General features: G+C 38.6%; 1 protein-coding gene across 9 annotated transcripts in view; it reads left to right on the top strand.

The window, feature by feature from the left end:
- Positions 1-14,821, top strand: part of TENM3 (teneurin transmembrane protein 3) — an 869,819-nt gene extending 854,998 nt beyond the window's left edge. For all 9 annotated transcript variants that reach the window (XM_027879901.1, XM_027879899.1, XM_027879900.1 and 6 more), the window contains 4 exons: positions 2,170-2,466; positions 3,695-5,306; positions 7,217-7,347; positions 11,194-14,821. In XM_027879901.1, coding sequence (XP_027735702.1) covers positions 2,170-2,466; positions 3,695-5,306; positions 7,217-7,347; positions 11,194-11,949 — 2,796 coding nt within the window. In that variant the 3' untranslated portion in view covers positions 11,950-14,821. The remainder of the gene's footprint in view (positions 1-2,169; positions 2,467-3,694; positions 5,307-7,216; positions 7,348-11,193) is intronic.
- Positions 14,822-15,224: the final 403 nt, after the last annotated feature.

Here is a 15,224-nt window from a genome sequence, read left to right as displayed (position 1 = left end):
TCATATCCTGCCGTTACACAGACCAGACAGATGGGAAGAGGGGAAAAGCAAGGGATGTTATTATCCCATCTAGCAGCTAGGGCAGTGAGACAGCCGGATTAAGTATTTTGTTGCAATGTACACCGGAAGGATGTGCCTAGCCAAGAAATTAACAACAGTTGCCTGGAAGTCTGCCCTAACCATAAACCATCCTTCTTTCCTTGCCAGTTCAGAAATCAGAAGTGCCCATTTTCACTTCAGTGTATAAGCCCAAGAGATGAACAAGAAAATTAATAAAAACCATAATTAAATGTAAAATAAGGAAGGGGAGATGGAGAGAAAGGGAAGGAAAAACTCAGAGAAGCAAAACATGCAGTGAGATGCAGAGATGAGTGCAGGCATGTGTGGGAGACACTGAGAAATAAAAGCCAAAGAAAAAGAAAATTTAACAATGAATTTAAATAAATGAGCTAATATTAGATGTTGTAAAATTTAAACAAAAACTACCTGAAAATAAAGAAATAAAAAAAAAAAATTACAAAAAGGAGATTAGTGGGAATATTTCGTAGCATAAGTTTAACCTACTTCTAGAATCTGTCTTGTAGCATTAATTTTTCAGATTATATTTAAATAATATTCGATGGCTGAGTAAATAGGTAAAGTAGCTGTTCTGTATCTGCTAGACTTTGTGTTATTTACTTAGAAGATTTAAATGAAAATATGATTTTTCCCTAAATTGACAGTGCAGATTCCTCTCATGTCAGCGTTTTCATATTAGAAAAGAGAAAGGTAATGCACATAGACAGACTGAACAAAACTGAGCATTTGTAGGATTTTTTTTCATATTTGCTCATGACCTGTCACCAACACTTTAATACCTTTTCTATCAAAAATAAAGAATCTAATTTATAATGATCTTTCAGAAGCTTATCAGCCTCAGGGTGTAAGTAACAACATCCATGATATATGGATTTTTGAGCATGCAGCCCTGAAAAAATGCAAAAATCCTCCAGCAATTTCTTTAGTCAGGATATCTATTGTCTTGTTTGGTTCTGAATGCTATTTAGCCATCTTTCATCACCTCTTTGTAATGTATGTGTTAATAATAACTTTAAAAAGACACAGCAGATACACAAATGGTTTACAGATGAACAAAGAAATCCTCAAGGCCTGTTGAAGAACACTAAAATACAGTTCAGTGCCGAGAGGAATGGAGAAGTGCAAAGATACTGATATAGGAGAAGAAAACCAAACATTTCCTTTCATAAATTCAAAAATGAGAGCTGATTCAATGAAACTGAAAATTGACATATTTAAAACTCTAAAAGGGTGGAGAGGGGGAGAGATTTCAATGTAAAAGTATTTCACAGAAATCACTGTCCACTGCTGTAGTTTATATATATACATCAATAATAAGGTTTTCAGCATAAATGTATCCAGACTAAGGCTTTAATTTAAAATCAAAATAGTTATAAACTTCAAAACATTTATAACTGTTTTTCCATGGTTCAGTAGTCTTTCTGGTTTTTGTGGCTTTAAGTGGTCAGTTAACTAGGAGAAAGACATAATCCTCTACTAAGGCTTTCAGCCTCATAAATATGTTTCAGCAGTGGATGGTATACTGAGTTAAACTTCCATTTGATCCAGAAGGGGAAAGCGTATGTTCTAAAAACTGGTTAACCTTAATTTGAAGAATTAACATGCTTTTGAAGATCTTAATTTTGTATTTACCATTTTGAAAAATACTTGCTGTGAAGAACTGGGATTCAGTTCCTTTCTAGCGTGATTGTTATGAAGTGGAAAAGCGGTTGCTAGGAATATATTTTGACAATAATTTGCTAGATGTACTTTGGACTGACTACAAAAGGTGTAGTTTGTTCATTGAAATGGCCCCATTTATTACAGAAGTTTTCAGTGCACATCTTTCAGTATTTTCTTAACAGTTGACTAAGCATCAAGAAAGAACACATTGCAACAAATTCTGAGCCATCTCTTCATATAATCAGACCTTCTAAAGTAGATACTAATATAGTGCCTTACATTTATATCAAGAAGTCGCTAAAACAATTTACGCATACAGCAAATCAATCACTGTAAATGGTATTTAAAGGTAGCTAGCTTTGTGGGAATTACAGGTGGCCAAGGTTTGAACAGCATGATTTATTGTGTCATTTTGTTTGCTTTAAAAAGGTTAATGGCAGAAACCTCCTTTCAGTTGACTTTGATCGAACCACAAAGACAGAAAAGATCTACGATGACCACCGTAAATTTCTGCTGAGGATTGCCTACGACACATCAGGGCACCCCACGCTGTGGCTACCGAGCAGCAAGCTGATGGCTGTCAATGTTACCTATTCATCCACAGGTCAAATAGGCAGCATACAGCGAGGGACGACTAGTGAAAAAATAGAGTATGATGGACAGGGAAGGATAGTGTCTAGAGTGTTTGCTGATGGGAAAACCTGGAGTTACACGTACTTGGAAAAGGTAAAGAACACTAGGGTTTTAAAAAATGCTTGGAATGCGCTGAAATTCTGCAGCATCTCACTGCTGCTTACAAAGCCAAAATAGGTAGTAGAAACACATTTCAATTATTCTAAGTATCACCATGTGATTCCAAGGGGAATGTTTCATTGCACAGATATGTAATCATGCTGTAGCTAATTGCTGGGAATTGATGTGGTTTTAAATTATTTAGGCCACTAACTAACAAGAAGCATCTGTATTTACCTTTTATCTTAACACTTAAAATAAGGTACAGGGACTATCTGCAATTCAGCACGGCTGAAAATAATTTGTTTGCAAATGCTTCACTGTTGTGTGTTTGGTTTTTTCACCAGCAAGAAAAGCTCTTGTTTCTAAATAGATGCAACTATCAATTTGTACTTGCTATATGCTGTAGCATCAAAATAAGCAATAGGCAAAAGATAGGGAATCTTCATTCTATATAAAAATTTCTCAGTGATAGCTCTCCTCTTAGAAATATCTGTGAATCCTCTGAAATATCCTGTGAATCCTATCCCTTCTTAGATCTCGTGTCTGCTATGTGGAAAGAAAATCCATTTCTTTCTGGGGTTTAAATATACTTCTGTTGAAGCTGTTGCTCAGCAAATACTGTTTACTAGTTACCGCAAACATAATTCAATCAAGACCTATGATACATAATAGTCATACATTAGAAAAATGTCAGAATAATTCCATGTAGCTCCTTTTGATACGAATAATGAATCAGTGGTTTTGCCTATGTCTCAAAAGCTTACAGAACACAGTATTCAGAGATCTCAGGCTATTCAAATTCTTCAAAATCATCTCTTAATTGTAGGGAAGAAATTGTATCTTCCATATGTTGTTCTCCTTGTGAGTTAATGGCTCTAAGACAGTTTTACTTCTTCCCATATTAAACATGACTTATCAGAATCCATTGACAATCTGCTGTTTAGCTGTGAGTGCTTGATAAAAGAGTGATACAGTCATAACAAGTAGCAAATTATGAATGTGGAACTACTAATTACAGAGCCCCTTACAATTAAGCATACAAGTAAATTAGGCAGGGAGATGTTAACAACATGTAAGGTCAAGGATAACTCAATTAAAGAGGAGATAATTTTCTCAAGTGGGAATGTCACATTTTCATGAAGAAATAGTATCGGTATATGGCGGGAGGGGAGATACTGCACCATTTGTCACATGATAAAAATCTGTTCTTAATTTTCAGTCAATGGTTCTTCTGCTTCATAGCCAACGGCAGTATATCTTTGAATATGATTTGTTGGATCGGCTCTCCGCTGTCACCATGCCCAGTGTTGCTCGTCATACCATGCAGACTATCCGCTCCATTGGCTATTACCGGAATATATACAACCCCCCAGAAAGTAATGCTTCTGTTATAATGGACTACAATGAAGAAGGGCAGCTCCTTCAAACTGCTTTCCTGGGGACAAGCCGAAGAGTATTATTCAAGTACAGGCGGCAGACCAAGCTCTCAGAAATTTTATATGATAGTACAAGAGTTAGTTTTACTTATGATGAGACAGCAGGAGTCCTGAAAACAGTAAACCTCCAAAGCGATGGTTTTATCTGCACCATTAGATACAGACAAATTGGCCCATTGATTGACAGACAGATTTTCCGCTTTAGCGAAGACGGAATGGTAAATGCCCGATTTGACTACAGCTATGACAACAGCTTCAGAGTGACTAGCATGCAAGGTGTCATCAATGAAACCCCATTGCCTATTGATCTCTACCAGTTTGATGACATCTCTGGCAAAGTTGAACAATTTGGAAAATTTGGAGTTATATATTATGATATTAACCAGATCATTTCGACAGCTGTAATGACGTACACAAAACACTTTGATGCACATGGCCGCATCAAGGAAATTCAGTATGAAATATTTCGGTCATTAATGTATTGGATTACGATTCAATATGATAACATGGGACGAGTGACGAAAAGAGAAATTAAGATAGGGCCATTTGCCAACACCACGAAATATGCTTACGAATATGATGTAGATGGTCAGCTCCAGACAGTCTATCTGAATGAGAAAATAATGTGGCGGTACAACTATGACCTGAATGGCAACCTCCACTTGCTCAACCCCAGCAGCAGCGCCCGTTTGACGCCACTTCGCTATGACCTGAGAGACAGAATAACTCGACTGGGTGATGTTCAGTACCGATTAGACGAAGATGGATTTCTGCGTCAGAGGGGTACTGAGATCTTTGAATACAGTTCAAAGGGCCTTCTGACTCGAGTTTATAGTAAAGGCAGTGGGTGGACGGTGATTTACCGCTATGATGGACTTGGACGACGAGTTTCCACTAAAACTAGCCTCGGACAGCATCTCCAGTTTTTTTATGCAGATCTTACTTACCCAACCAGGATAACTCATGTATATAACCACTCAAGTTCTGAAATCACATCTCTTTACTATGATCTGCAAGGACACCTTTTTGCCATGGAAATTAGCAGTGGAGACGAATTTTACATTGCATCAGACAATACAGGGACACCGTTGGCAGTTTTCAGTAGCAATGGTCTCATGCTTAAACAAATTCAATACACTGCTTATGGAGAGATCTATTTTGACTCTAACCTTGACTTCCAGCTAGTAATCGGATTCCATGGAGGCCTGTACGATCCACTGACCAAACTAGTCCACTTTGGAGAAAGAGATTATGACATACTGGCAGGCCGGTGGACAACACCTGACATTGAAATCTGGAAGAGAATTGGGAAGGATCCAGCTCCTTTTAATTTGTACATGTTTAGAAATAACAACCCAGCCAGTAAAATACACGATGTGAAGGATTATATCACAGGTAAGAGAAGGTTACTGGACTGCAACTTGGGGATGCTGGACCTATAGACCTGCAATTTAGAGGCAGTGAGACTGTAAGGTAGCAAGGGCAGGGAGAGTCCTTCTGTGACCATTTAAGCTCATTAACATCACAGGAAATATTCACTGGAAGTTGGTTGGTAGGCTTTTGCAAGGCTGCTAATGTAAATTGCCCGATAAGCTCCAGAGCCAGCACAGAGCCCAGCAAGCTCCAGGGCCAACACAAAGTAATGAGTACACCGCCAGGTACAGGGAAGGAGGAGTAGTATAGTATAGAAGCTCATTCAGCAACAAAAAGGTGCTGAGATGCCATTCTTGTAAATCTGAATTCTTAGGAAATCTACATACTTTTTACGGTTCTAGAGTTAGTGATATGCAGTGTTTTCCATTATTCTACATATCAAAAATCTGATTGCATGTCATCAGAATTGTTTTTTAAATGTATGGCTCAGATACATGTGATTTTTCCTATTGATAGATGAAATAGATGTAAAGAAACCAAAATATTTTACACAGACAGCGCCAGACTATAGGAGGTGCTCAGCCCCACTTACTTATGAGCTGTGAGACTACCACTCAGAAGAGCATCCTGGGAATCAAGTGGGTTTGCATTAATTTAACAAACAGCAGCTATTAAATGGGTTACTAGCAGGCTGCCTAGGAGTAAGGATAATAACAGACCTTTGGATCTGTCCTCTTTTAGCAGCATGTGCTGTAGGGGATGCAGTTGCAATCAGATTCTTTGTAGCATTGAAAATTATGCATTTAGTTCAGAAATAGCCCTCAAAATACAGTTTGGTTCTTTTCTTAACACCTTGGATATATGACATACATAGACACACACTGCTTATATAAGGTTATCGTTACAGTTAGTAATTTGGCTGACTAGCAGTTTTAGATGCAGAGCCTCGTGAGGCATTAGCACTTATTTGAAAATGTTAGAAATTATTTTTAAATAAATATTTTTTGTTCTTTTAACATTTAGAAAAATTTATTCCCTTGTTCCACTTACTTGGAGTTTTCTTAACTAAAGATTACTAGACTTGGTAAGGAGTACTTTGCCAAACTCTAAGCTTTAGTATTTGTGAAAGATAGGATCAAAAGACAGAAACAAGGCAGAGTGCTCATTCTTGCCAAACAACTGGTAACTAAATATTGGCATCCCTAATTTATTTATTTTCAACAGAACATAAAATGTATTATAAATAATGTTATCTTATGCTAATATAGTATCCTGTCTGCTTACTGATGCAACTGTAATACATTTCATTAGCTTTTAATTTCATCGGTCCAACTTCATCTTGAAGAGGGGGAGATTTCTCTTGAATCAACATAAAATATCTGCCAAATCATTTAAAAGGTAATTGACCATATAGGTGCTGTTTCAGGGGTAATTTGAAGACAATATATATATACCAAAAGAACAGGATATGCCTGTAGTACTTTTTTTTTTTTTTGCTTCATTTTAAAGTATTGATGAAGAAGGTGCACCATAAAGCATGTTTAGCCTGACCACGAAATCCCAGTTAGTTTAGGCTGTATTAGAAGGAAATCTCTTTTTAACTGCACTCTTAAAATTGTCCTGGAAGTCACTGAGGCCTTCAAAATTGCTGAACCCTACAATGCCTTTCAACTGAGCCTCATGAAACTCATACAGAACAGATGTTTTCTTGTAAGTTCAGAACTGCAAGTGTCCTGTATAGGCTTGCTATTCTAGCTGTACCACAAATCTAAATCCATACATATTAAAACAAAGACTGTTGAATAATTTTCATGTTTCAGAAAGAAACCAACCATGCCAAAAGCTATTCCATGTAAAAACTGTATGGTTGAAAAATATAGGACAATTCTAATATTTTTCTCTCTTTTATTCTTTTAATAATTCTCTTTCAGATGTTAACAGCTGGCTGGTGACATTTGGCTTCCATCTGCACAATGCCATTCCTGGTTTCCCTGTTCCAAAATTTGATTTAACAGAACCTTCTTATGAACTTGTGAAGAGCCAGCAGTGGGAAGACATACCAGTAAGAAACAAAACTAAACATACAAATGGAACGAGAAAGAATGTTTCCCTCTATTCAGATTTTATTAGGCATGAATAATTCTGACAGCAAGGGTTACTTGCTAAGTTAAATCTCAACAGTACCTTTATCTACTTTCAAAAGAATTTAAGAAATTACAGATGCAGCTTTTTCTTACAGATCTGATAAGTTAAATACCATTTTAAATAAGCTTTTGTTTGCTTTCAGCAATAATAAAAATGTGAAAAGACAATAATCAATGAAAGGAAGTTTAAGACCCTTTAAAGGTGTCTAGTTTTCATGGCAGAAACTACAGAGATTAGATTTATACTAACACTCTGCCTGAAGGCAGAAACTGAACACTGTAGAAAAAAATAGACTGAAATAAACAGAAGAACAGGTGATATAAATTATGCATACCAGGCACCTCTACAATTTTAGTTCTCCTTAATATTAACCATGCACTATGGACACCATGTTTTATATGTAAAGATAAAATACTGAAAATGAAATTACCTGAGGAGTAAAGTCTATTACATTACATAAAACCAAAACTCCAGGTGCTTATGAAGTTCTTTAGGAGCAAAAAAAATGAACTATCGTCCTGAAATCCTGCTGCAGTTTTAAATGATGGAAGAAATAAATATGGAAGTGAATTCTAAATCTCCTATTTAAGAAAATTGTATTTACAAATAAACTTATTCAAAGACCTATGCCCTCAAAAATCCTGTAGTTCTCAGTTAAGAAGGAAGAGTTAAGAGACATTAAAATGGATGATCCCATTGTGAGCAGTCAAAAACAAATCTCTTTTTACAAGAATCATGACAGAGAACATTACAAGATAAAAAGATTACATATTCTTAAAGAATTCTACAACCTAATGTAGACAAAAAATCATTAGAAGGGTGCCCCAATAGAAGGGAACATATGGAAGCTGACTTTGCATGCAGAAAATTACCTGCTATTTTTTTAATATTATTATTTTTAATAGTAAGCAATTGAGTAACAGGGAAAGACCTTAGAGCACAGCATGAGAATATTGTATCCCATGAACAGTAGAAGTAGTGAAGGAGGAGCATGGCAAGCACTCCGGGCAAGGTGGTTGTACTGGGACATGAGAGACCTGTCATCAGACATGGCTGTGAAGAACTATCAGAGGTTGTTTATTTAGTCCTCAAAGGCTAAAGAATTAAATTATGCACTAACACCAGCAAAGGCGCACCAGGAAGAGAACCAGTCTGGTCAAAGAGATGAGAGCAGACAGCTAGTTGTCAAAAATCTTCAGGAGAGAGCACAGTGACATGAGGAGTGCCAGGGGCATGTGACATGACAGAGCGAGAAAGGAGCGAGAGGAAAACAAAGATTCAAAATTCTCAGGTAGGAAGAAGCTGTGACTCTGATATTTATTGTTAAACAAGCAAATGCAACCAAGAGACAAGTAAACACACAAACCACTTAGTATTTTGAAACATTCTGGAGTGAGTGAGCTTTACTGAGCTCAGAGGATACATGTTAAAAATAAACAAACTTTGTCATTATGAAGTTGCTATAGCATCTCACTGCTCTCACTGATGATTGCTGTCTACAGTATATTTTGAGCTCAATAGCTTTCATGTAGGATTTACAACAGCTGAAATCCATACTTGTTAGCAAGTGCAGACAGGAATCTGCCACATTCAAGAAGAGCTGAGAGTCCAAGTCAATTCATGATTCCCTCAGGAACTGTCACCTCCAGAAAAGCTGCCCTTGAGGCAGAGCAGAGAAGCCTTTGCAAACTTTTTGCCAGGCTCAAGGCTGAATTAAGATTGTATGAGTCCTATTAACTCTTGCTTGGTCTCCCACCCAGAAATTTGGGAAAACAAAACAGGCTATGGACTCATTTGTCAGCAATGGTTTAAGCAGTATTTTACTGAAGAGATAAGGGGTCAATTGGAAGATAAACTGGATCATCATCGGAAACTAAGTACTCTTTTTCAGAAGTGCAGCCAAAGCTATTTAAATCTTTCTCACTGTTTCCCGCTGAGACAACTGCTAGGGCAGCTGTCTGCTCCCTACCTCCATCAGTACTAGCTCATTCACAGCTTATTGCTGTTAAGACCCAGGGCTAGACAGATAAGGCGTGTCTGTTGTACGCAGCTGTAAGGTCTCATCCCAGCCACAGCTGACCCTGTAATTGGAGCTGTCCTGTTATCTGGCTGCACTAGATAACCATTCCTGCTAGCTGCTCCTGCTCTTTCAGCTGTTCTGGCTAACCACAGCAGTTATGCTGGCAGGTCCCATTCCCCAGCCATCCTTTCTTTACCAAGAGTGCATCTGGCATAGTTGGCTACATAGAGCTCTTCCTTGACAGATTCTCCTATCCTAGCTTTTCCATTAGACTGATCCCTTGGTTATTTCCATTCATTTCCCCTTGTCTTTGCTAGCTGTGAACAAAACACTCTGCTGTATTCAGGGTTGTACCTGTCTGAAGTTACTGGGGAGAAGCTCTTTTAGGCAGCAGGCTGATACCTGGAGTGGAATGGAAGTTCACGCAGCTGCACTGGCCACAGCCTTTTCAAACATCCCCATTTATCAGTTCCTGCAAGTATTTTCAGCAAAGGGCATCAGTCCCCAGTACTCCACCTCACTGGTCTGTACCATTTGCTTACCTCTCTTTTATTGTAAAGACTGTCATTACACTTTGATTCCCCTTCTTCCTCTAGCAGTTTGAGGGCTTATGAGAGCCTCCTTGCTGTTTGGTCCCAGACTGCAGCTACCCATGAGACTCCTGAGTCAGTAAAGAAAGGCGTGTTCCTGTCCTAAAGCACAGCTTCATGACCTGCAAAAATCAACTCGGTTTGGATGGACTCAGGGTAGACAAGAATCATACTTGAACAAGTTCACAGGATGAGGTGACATGATAGTAAGATAGCTCTTAGCCATATTAACATGACATGACCCAGCAGTGTGCACTCACAGCCCTGGAAGACAATTGTACCCTGGACTGTATCAAAACGAGAGAGTGATCAGCAGGTCAAGGGAGGTGATTCTGCCCCTTTGCTCTGGTGAGAACCCACCTGGGTTCTGCATCCAGCTCTGGGGTTCTCAACACAGGAAGGACATTGACCTGTTGCAGTGAGTCCAGAGGAGGGCTACCAAGATGATTTGTAGTGTGGAGCACCTCTCCTATGAGAGAGGACTGAGAGCGCTGGGATTGTGCAGCCTGGAAAAGAGAAGGCTTAGGAATGACCTAATTGCGGGTTTCCGGTACCTGAAGGGAACTTACAGGAAAGATGGGGCAAGACTATTTACAAGAGCATGTAGTAATAGGACAAGGGGGAAGGGGTTCAAATTGAAAAGAAGGTAGGTTTAGATACTAGGAAAAAAAGCTTTGCTGTGAGGGTGCTGAGGCATTGGAACAGGTTGCCCAGGATGCCCCATTCCTGGAGGTATTTAAGGCCAGGCTGGATGGGGCTCTGAACAACCTGGTCTAGTAGAAGTTGTCCCATGGCAAGGGGGTTGGAAATAGATGACCTTTAAGATCCCCTTCAACCCATAGCATTCCATGATTCTGTGATTAAGTATTAGCATTGCAAGTCTGTCCTGTGCAGCACAGTAAGTAGCCTCTGAAGTTAAATCTGATTTTTATGCAGGTTCTTGGGGAGACAAAGAGTAAAAGCACTGAATATTAGCAAAATAGTCTTGTAACTCAGCATAATAAGCAGTATGAAGATCTAATTAACACCCTGGCACTGTCAATTGTGGAATATCCTGTTGTTGTCCACGGGCAGCACACCAAGAAAGCCTGGCTGTTTGGCATTTAGGGGGCTACAGATGGCTGGTAAAACTTCTGTCTGTTCTTGTTTACAGCCAATTTCTGGAGTGCAGCAACAAGTGGCAAGACAAGCAAAGGCTTTCCTTTCCCTGGGAAAGATGGCAGAAGTGCAGGTCAGCAGACGGAAATCCAGTGGAGAAAAGTCGTGGCTGTGGTTTGCCACAGTGAAGTCTCTGATTGGGAAAGGGGTGATGCTCGCCGTCAATCAAGGCAAAGTGCAAACAAACGTGCTCAACATTGCAAATGAGGACTGCATAAAAGTGGCAGCTGTTTTGAACAACGCTTACTACCTAGAAAACTTACATTTCACCGTGGAGGGAAAGGACACGCACTATTTTATCAAGACCACCTCCCCTGAGAGTGACCTTGGGACACTGAGGCTGACAAGCGGGCGTAAGGCCCTGGAGAATGGCATCAACGTCACTGTTTCCCAGTCCACCACTGTGGTGAATGGCAGGACTCGCAGGTTTGCTGATGTTGAAATGCAATATGGTGCTTTAGCGCTTCACGTCCGCTATGGCATGACACTTGATGAGGAAAAGGCCCGAATACTGGAGCAAGCCAGGCAAAGGGCTCTTTCCAGTGCCTGGGCCAGAGAACAACAGAGAGTAAGAGATGGAGAGGAAGGTGCCAGGTTGTGGACAGAAGGAGAAAAGAGGCAGTTGCTAAGTGCTGGAAAGGTACAAGGATATGATGGGTACTATGTACTCTCTGTGGAGCAATATCCAGAATTAGCAGACAGCGCTAACAATATACAGTTCCTCAGACAAAGTGAGATAGGAAAGAGGTAACACCTTGGCTTAGCTCGGGCTGCCAAAGAGACTGTGTACCAGTGTCTTCTAAAAAGGAGACCAAACTGTTTTGCTGCATTACTACTTGAGCCTAAGCTTACATCTTTGCTCAGATTTTTTCTGTAGCACAATCCAAACAGACTCTGTAATGAAAAGAGCGCCTTCCGGAAGAATGATACTGCTAATGACAAAACTTTTTTTTCTCAATGACCTTAAAGGTGATCTGCTTTAAAGAATATGTTTACATATGCATATCGCTGCACTCAAGTTGGACTGAAAAGTATTAAAAAAAAAAAAAAAAGAAGAAAAAAAGAAAATAAAAAGGCCTACAGATTTTGCAACAGGCTGTCCGTTCCTTTGAGGCACTGTATTTAATTAAGATACAGACCCATACAGTGTTTTCAAATATTACTGAATTGTTGACCTTTGCTTACAAGAAGTAGTCTCTCTCTTTCTCTCTCTCTTTTTCTCTCTCTTTCTCACTCCATAGGATGTGGTATATATCTGTTAATTTTAAAACGTGGGGCAAAAATTATTGTTTATAGACAACCCAACTGCTTTAAACTGTGCTGCTTTCTAAAAGGACATTGGCACAAGTGACTTATGCTACCATGGAAATTTAATAATGGATTTTACAGTGCTAACATGGTTTGCCTCGGGGGGAAAAATGGCAAGTAGAATCCTTGTTGCATATAAGCAAAGGAAACCCTGATTTTTTTGTAAATTATGTGAGACAAGTTGTTTATGGATTTTTATATGAATTACAATTTACTGTACATCAAATATTAGTCTCAGAGGAGTTAATTTATGTAAAGTGTTTAAAAAAGTTTATACTTAAAAATAAAAGGATAAAAACATGTGCTGTGTGTGATTTTTTTTAAAGAAGAAGGAATTGCACCTTTTACGTTATAGCTGTACAGTATAAAGGATTATATTGTAGAGATATAACAGTGATGACTAATGTCCAAAAGTGTTAATATTTTTGTATTATGTTTAAAGCTGTGCATCTATCACTCTGCTGATAGGATGGGACACTCCGCAAAGTAGCTGGCTGACTCAGACCACCGCTCCCTGCCCTCCCTCTCCTGTCACCCAGGCCAGTGTCACTTCATCAGTCATTGTTAGAAGGCACAGTAACCAAATAAGTCTCATTTACTATGATGGAAGACTTTAATAGGTTGGGTTTTCCTTGTCTCTTTCCAGCCCTGATGTAATAAATGGACAGTTATTCATACCAGGTGGGGTTTCTGTTGTTTTTTTAGAAGCTTTGTTTCACAATGGAGAGAATAGTGTCTCAGGTGCTTGGCAAATTGTATGTAGAAAAAGAAGAAGAAGAAATTATGTAGTTTCATCCAGTTATGTCAACTTTGTCTTCTGTATAATACAGCTCTTTTAGATGTTAATAACTCCAGATAGAAGAAGCGTACCTCTGATCTGATGCTACAGAATTGCTCTTTAGGCAGGCAGGCTGTTCAGTGGGTTCATCTCCTGGCCCTCAGCTGGCAGATCAACTCTTAATTACTGTGAACACTGAACCTGGGGATGGAGAGGAAGATCCAGTTCTAGTGCCTAGTCTACATCTCTACACCACTGCATAGATTTGGCATGCTCTGCTCCAAGGCCCAGTATATTTGTTGCAGGACAGAACAGAAGTGTGCAGCTAGTTCCTTATAGGAAGCCTGTGGTGGCATCTATGGCATCTGTTGTACATCTTGGCTGAAACCATTCTTAGAGCTTCAGTCTCATGAGCACTAAATTCAGCCACAAAAGTAAATATTTTTAAGATGAGACAAAATTGGGGGGTTTTGATGTTCATTGAAATATACACAGTATTTCTATCCATGTATTATAATGACAGAACATAGTAAGTGAACGTGTCTTAACTATGAATGGTTCAAGTGGATGTAATAAAAATAGTTTTCTAACTGCTTTGTATTCTGAGAGTCTATGGTATTACATACTCTAAATTGCACATTAGGATTGTTTGATAAACAGATTTGAATTTCTCCCAGCCAAGTCGCAACTGAATCTACAGTATCAGTGACATTACTGTATGTGTGTATTTGGTAGAGCATACAGAACTAATTACACATATAATGAATGCTAATCATCTATTAGAATGAAAGCACAGATTAGTTGTTAGTATTTTTACCCTTGAAGTCAAGGGCCCTAAATTTAGAGAGGATGGTATGTCAGACCCCAGAGGCGTGTCATTGATCTACATATTATTTTTAAAGATGTAAAATGCTAGGTGTTTGCAGTTCTGTTGGGTGGCTCTTCCACAGCACTGTATTTAGCATGCTGTAAGTGCTCTCTGTTGAAATAGGCTCATATTCTAAATTATGTCCAATGTTTCTGTTCTGTTTGAATATGAAAAGCTTGTATAACATGTCAACATTGAAATATATCTTCTACTTAACGCGTACCAGTTCCTTCTCCTTTGTTCTGGCACCAATAAACAACAAATCACAGTATCTGTTGGTGATCATTTTAGATACAGTCAAATCAAGCCAATTAGTGGCCTTGTTAGTAGGTATAATGAGCCTATTTCTTGCTAAAAAAGACTTGTGATCTGGACATGCTCCTGCAGGAAATAGTGACCTTGGGGAATATATAAACAAAAGATCTTTTTAAAGAAAAAATATGCATAGTTAAAGAAGCATATACAAAAATAAGAAAAAAAGAAAGGAGATTCTAAGTATTTTAGACAATGCCAGTCAAAATGCTATCCTGATATTTTGAGATGTATATTTCGTCTGATTTGTATTGTTCTTTTAATTTGCCTTCTTAACTTTATATGTGTCCTGAATTTTCCACAAGTTGATAACTATAGATTGCATCTAGGCTTTCCAATAAAAGCCAACCCAATGTGTGTGTGTGTGTGTGTGTTTATATTTGTGTTTTTTAAATGTATGTCAGATACCACATCTGTGCTACTGCTTTTCTCGTATCAAAGAAGAAAACTGATCCCTTTGCACTGGTATCGATTCATTCCCTTCACAGCTGGCAGTATCTTTTTTGATTGTGTCCAATGGCCTCATCTGCTAACTCAGCGAAGTGAATTACTCCATGGGATCTCTCACGTGGCCTACTTTGGAGAAAACATTAAATATACCTCACAAAGCCGAATCCTTTATAGATAAGGAAAGCCAAAGGAAAAAAAAAATCACTTAGAACTGTTTTCTTTCATATTCTCCTGAGTAAAAATACGACAGAAAGTATTTGACTATAAAGAATTAGGTTGGCACTGATAGTTACATATATACACAGAAGAG

This window comes from Empidonax traillii, unplaced genomic scaffold, assembly GCF_003031625.1.
Source record: "Empidonax traillii isolate 1590-97213 ecotype Southwest subspecies unplaced genomic scaffold, ASM303162v1 scaffold60:size2069287, whole genome shotgun sequence".
NCBI classification, from domain to species: Eukaryota; Metazoa; Chordata; class Aves; order Passeriformes; family Tyrannidae; genus Empidonax; species Empidonax traillii.
Note: the sequence above shows the minus strand (reverse complement) of the source record. Positions and strands in the feature narration are given on the sequence as shown.